This window comes from Culex pipiens, chromosome 3 (assembly GCF_016801865.2).
Source record: "Culex pipiens pallens isolate TS chromosome 3, TS_CPP_V2, whole genome shotgun sequence".
NCBI classification, from domain to species: Eukaryota; Metazoa; Arthropoda; class Insecta; order Diptera; family Culicidae; genus Culex; species Culex pipiens.
The window spans coordinates 64097187-64103335 of NC_068939.1; the positions used below are offsets into that span (position 1 = coordinate 64097187).

The 6149-nt window shown below is 37.5% G+C and overlaps 1 protein-coding gene across 3 annotated transcripts in view; it reads left to right on the forward strand.

Annotated features, from left to right (window-relative positions):
* Positions 1–5069, forward strand: part of LOC120418550 (protein FAM13A) — a 74663-nt gene extending 69594 nt beyond the window's left edge. For all 3 annotated transcript variants that reach the window (XM_039580983.2, XM_052709320.1, XM_039580982.2), the window contains one exon: positions 3480–5069. In XM_039580983.2, coding sequence (XP_039436917.1) covers positions 3480–4133 — 654 coding nt within the window. In that variant the 3' untranslated portion in view covers positions 4134–5069. The remainder of the gene's footprint in view (positions 1–3479) is intronic.
* Positions 5070–6149: the final 1080 nt, after the last annotated feature.

Sequence of the window (6149 nt, forward strand, 5' to 3'; positions counted from 1 at the left end):
ACGAGCCCCGTTTGATCGATAGTGTTTGGTTTGTTGTTGGAAAGTTTTTAATGTGCGAGTCAATTTTAGATATTGAAAATTGAAAATTGATTGGACACATGTAATGAAAATTCTATTTTCAGAGGGCGATCTTTAATTCTGATAGACTCTTAGAATTTAAATTTCGTCGCAATCATGTTATGTTGTCACACGTGCAAATTTAGTACAGGATAGCAGTTTGTTCATGAGTACCACCTTGTTGCTTTAACAGATCAAAATTACTTGATTCTAAAACTGTTGCCACAAATCAGAAGAAAAAAATCAAGACAAAACGCTTTGCCAACATAGTTTTCCTCAAATTCAAGTAAAAATAATTAAATGTGTTCAAAAAGGTTTTTTTACGATTTTCTAAAAAACTTTTTTTATTTTACTCATAACTTTGCAACTACTATAGCAAAACACTTTCTTCAGGTTGCATTTTGTAGGAAATCGCCCAAGGAATTCGATTTAATTTTAGCCCTTAAATGTACCCCAATATTTTGTTTTACACTTAAAGGTTTTGACTCATTCACTATTTTTGTTTTTTTTTGCATATGGGACATATATACGAACATTTCTCTCAAAAATTATATTTAAGTTTTTTTTTTAATAATTTACTCAAATCTGCAAATCAATTTTGTCAGATTTAAATAAATGCCACGAAAATATTCAAATCGGTATTTTGAGAACAACATTTCAAATTAAAAATAAATCGTATCTTTTCTTTTTATAAATTATTATTTAAATGTTTGGTTTTTAAGTTTCTAAATAAAGTTTCTAGTAAAAAATCAATTTTCAGTGTTCGAACTGGTTCAGAAAATATTAATTTGGTAAAGGGTGTTTAAATATTTTTTAAAGTCTAAATAATAAGACTCTGCTCGGGAGGTGCTAAAATATATTTGTTAATGCTAAACATCAAAACCCAGCAATGAAGAATGAAATTTGAGTTGTTTTAAATTGATTGCAAATTCGGGTGCCCTGAAAATATGAATCCCTTGTTCACAAATGGAAAACGGTTTTTTTTAGGTTATTTTAAGTATCTTTGCAGGCCAAGGGTGCATGATACTGATGATACTCGTCGGTTGACACCCAGGCGAGGAACATCCCGCAAGGAGCCCAACTACATCTGTAGTGCTGTTTGGACAAAACAGCATGGCTCTGGTTCCTTGCAAGTGTCCTATTTTCTTACCTCCACGTTGGCTTGGTTTAGTCTTTAGTCATCATGATGACAAGGTGTAACCTAGCTGGTGGCCTGTGAAAACGACGCGAAACGAAGCCCACCCTCCTGGCTACGGGCCTGAAATGTTACCTCTATTTATTAACTATTGTTAATTTCTTTATCTACTTCATAAATTACTAACTTTATTTTACTATTGATTCTTTACATAGTATATTTCCTTCACTGTCCATTGTTTTGAAACTTCACCTTTTTCTTAAGCAAGTGAGGTTCGAGCCCTTAATCAATTTATGGAATGATTAAAGGATTAACACAAATATTACTATTGTACTTTTGAAAAACATTTCTAAAATGCTTAGGACCAAAATATTGTAACAAAACACCGCGACAAAGGAATAGCAACAGATAAACACGACTCAACAATAGGGATGATTTCAGGAGAAAACAATACGAAAAACGAAGTTGACTTTATAGCTGTCGGCCACCATTGCTGGTACCAACCACTAGTGTCTTCCTTTTTATCTACAAGGACTTCGCCGCCCTGGGTTCCTAAGTGTATGAAAGTATGGCACGGAGCGACGGCGCCGAATACCCATATTTACACAAAGAATTTAAGAGCGCCCGCCGCGGGATTCGAACCGGCGACCTCTGGATTGTGAATCCAGTGCGCGGTCCGATTGATCCACACGGGCGGGGTGGCATATTTGAAAGCAATACACAGTAAATAACAATTAGTTTTTGAATTCAAACTAAAAATTAAACAGTTTTTTGCTTTACTGAAAATTGATAGGCACACTATAAATGGTTAGGCGCTTATACTTACATCAAACCCTACGTAATGTACCACCCCCGGCCGAGTTAAAATGCGTAACCGGAAAAGAAGGTGTGCATGCCAGGCACGAACACTTAAAGCGTGTTCTAGCGTGTTGCTCGTACTGACTCAGAGCAAGGGTGAGATGTAGGTGTAAGGGCAGTGCGTGGTCGTCGGAAACCTAGTGCATAAGATCGGTCAAGGCCCGTTCTTACACTGAAAATTGCGAATTGCGAGTTATTTTAAGTATCTTTGCCAATCTTGAGCGAAATTGGTTGAGATTAACCCATTGATGCCTGAGCCTGAAGTTTGTGAAAACATGGGCTGGTACAAATATGTTTAAAAGTGTTTTTTTTTTTCAAAACTGGCTCGAAAAATTTGAGGGCAAATTTTTTTTTACAGACTGTAAAATTTTAATGGAAACTTAATTGCAATCAGCTGAAATCTTTTTAAAATGGTTTTATTTTTTGGAGGGCTGTTTCTCGTATGTAAAATTGTTCGGGGAACACGATGGTGATCAATTTAATTAAAAAAATACAATGTAATATAAACTGCCAAGAAACAATATTGGGAGGCATTTGAGGGTTAATATTTTATTTTTAATGAATGCCTGGGACAATTTCCTATAAAATGCAATCAGAAGAAAGTCTTTTGGTCTAACAGTTGGAAACTTGCGAAAAGAAAAACAAGTTTTCTAGAAAATCGAGGGATGGTCCAATCGGCACCAAACTTGGAATTTTTGTAAACTAACGATAAATGATCGTTCTCTCCAAGTTTGGTCCAAATCGGTGAAGGTCGAGTCCAAAAGTGTACTCAGTTGACTTGGAATGACCCGTAATCTGTTTAAATTATGAAAATAACCAGGCGACTCCATAGAACTTGTAATGTCTACCATGCATATCAATATAGTTTTGATGGAGACACATGGTTATTCTTTTAGAATTGGAACATTCTTTTAAAAATGGTTTGCAAACCTGTAAAGCATAAAAACTGGTTTGTTAGAGTTTTACATGAAATTTGTCAGTTACGAAAAGTTATTAAAAAATTTCATTATTTTTAATAACTTTTCGTATCCCCTATCCCTTTTAAAATATTTTTTAAGCTTTGCCATTTAAAAATGCAAAATGTAAATGCAGTGTGAATGTAATTAATTAAACTCCTCACACGATAGATCACGATTATTCGCCTTTTACCTTTTAAACAAGTCACACGTCGCCGATTGACGCCTGATATCAGTTTCTCAGTTTCTCAACCCTTCTAGAAGTGCATTTCGTGTGTGGGATGCGGGCAGCTAAATAAAGTTCAGCATCTGACGCCGTAATTAATTACATACTTACAACAACACTTACAGGGCCCTGATTATATAATACCAAACACGGCACGACTTAGAAATTATAATTAGATCAGTGGGACTGTTGCTATTTATGGAAACTGAAACTGAACTTGTTTTAACCGACTATTTTTCTATTACAGCGCCTCCAGGAGAAACGTGACACGGATCACCGCAGCGAGAATCTCGAGTCGCTGTCGGGCGATCAGCTGGTCGACGAGAAAACCTCCGTGCAGCGAGCGCTGCTCTACCTGGAGTCGATATACGGCCGTCCGGCGAGCCGGGAGGAACGTGACGCAGCGCGGCCCCTCTACGACCGCTACCGCATCATCAAGCGGCTGGTGAACCGGGCCAACTCGATCAGCGGACCGTGCGGCAACGCGCAGATGCCAACGATTCTGGAGCACGAACCGCTGGCCATCGTGGGCACGCCAACGCCCTCGACGGACATTTCACCGCCGTCGGCCAACTCGATGGTGCAGTCGCCGGTGGACAGTTCGGCCTCGACGGCGGCTCCCTCGACGGACGAGTCGGAGACGACGAGCAGCTCGATCACGGAGAACATCCACTCGATGACGGTGGAGGAGCTGTGGGAGCATTACGATGCGGCGCGCGAGGAGAAGAAGGACCTGCGGAGGACGATTAAGGAGTTTGAGCAAAAGTTTGAGGAAACGACGGGCCGGAAGATGCTCAAACCGGACCGGAAGCTGATCGAGGAAACCTACGCCCAGTACAAACAAAAGAAGGCCAAACTTCGACTGATCGATGCGCTGTTCAAGAAGCAAATGTCGGTTTGAACAAGTTTTCCCTCTCGTGTAACAGAATTAAAAGAAACCCACAAAAATGCAACCGATACTTCCTTTCATTACCGTATATCTTACCAACCACGCGCCTTCTGGTTCAAGTTGGACCAAAATTTATTCATTTTTACCACTCTCTCTCTCGGATATTTATTTCATCTCATTACTCATTCTCCAACTCAAATACTCTCATAAATTCATGTTTCATTTAAGAATCGTACGGTTTACCTCGCGCGCGTTTCCTTTCGCTTGTATACGTGTCCGTGTTTTGTTGTTGATCACAAGATTATAAATTGTCGAAAGAATAAAGAAAAGAAGAGCAAATGACACTAATCAAATAATGAATCTTTATAAGTGGAACACAGCAGAACAATATTATATCAACTGCATACATCATTAAACACATAAAGCAGAAGCAGAAAAAGGGATAAACATATGCTATTTTAGGGCTTGTTTACTTGTTTTTTAGTTTTTCACACACCTCCGAGGTGTGTCTATTGTCTGTTACATCAGTTTGTTAGTGTGCGTGTAACACTCTATTACTATTTCTTGCTAAATACAACAAAACAACACACACACACGCTAGGGTTTAAGAGATTGCTTCTCCTCAAGCTTGAGAGTTATTTGAAAGTGAGGGCGGTTTTTTGCCGAGGAGAATTTAAACAGTATATATACAAAATACGAGAAAAACAAACAAAAAAATACAGCAAATATTTGCAAACAAAGAACTATTCGATTTGATCTAGTGCAACACACTCACACACACTTACACACACAATGTGAACGATATTTACATTTCAAATATGAGACCTAAGCGAAAGATACATGTAATGTATTGACTTTTTTTGGTTTGTGGCAATTATATACAAAAGTAAAGTTTAAAACAAGCAAAAAAAAAAAAAATCTGCGATCGGAGCAAGGGAAAAACGAAAAGTGCAAACTTATTACCGTTTAGTTACGCATTTGGCGCGCGTGCACGAAGTGTAACACACAAAGCAAAACTACTTTTTAGAGATCGTACTCAAAAAAACACAAATCAACATCAGCAAGAGCAGTTGGAAACACATCTCCGTACTTTAAACCAGTAAGAAGAAAAACATGATATTGTCTGTAAGTTACAAACACACACACAACCATACACACACGAAATAGTTCAGTCATAAACAAACAAACAAAGAAAGCTCGTATTTGTAGCTCTTTAAGACTTATTATATTGATGAAAGAAAAAACACACACAAAAGTGAAGAAGCAAAGAAAAACTGATAAGCAGAGCAAGAAAAGCGATAAGTTCTCAAAGAACGATTTATTAACGGATTATGATTATTGCTAATATTATTACGATTATAATTATCATTATTGCTAATGTGTATTTTGGTGCATGAGAAAAGAAAAATAATGAGAGGCGAAGCATAGGATTGATGAGTTTATTGCCGAATGCAAGGGGAGGAAGAGTAGCGAAGGAGCAGATGAGCATTGGAATGCAGAAATGTGTGTGGAGGAGCAGGTGTTGACGAGTGAAACAGTGACGATTACATGGTTTTACCGGTCTTGATGAATAAATATGCAAAGTTACGTAACGTGCAAAACATTAACCAGCATTGTCTTTGTGTGTTGTTCTACGTATCCGAAAGTCTGTTAAAAATTAGATTATTTAATAAATAATATGGTATGGTATGGTATGTTATGGTATATATGAAAAAGCAAAGCATGCGATTTGAAGGGACTAAATAATTTATCTAAACAGCAAGTTTTGTCGAGGAATTGATAATCGACAACCAGAGAGTCCACTTTACTTAACCCTTTCGGCTAGATTTAATTTTAAATTACTTACATTTACGTTTACGCTCCTGAAGAAAATTTTAGAGCGATGAAATTCACTTACAAATCTCACAAATTTAACACACTTGACACCACCATCCGGGAAAAAAATCCAATATTTTGATTTCCCCATGCATAGTTTCAAAAATGGCCATTCAAACTTAAACTCTCAACAGCTCAAATTTGGCACAGATA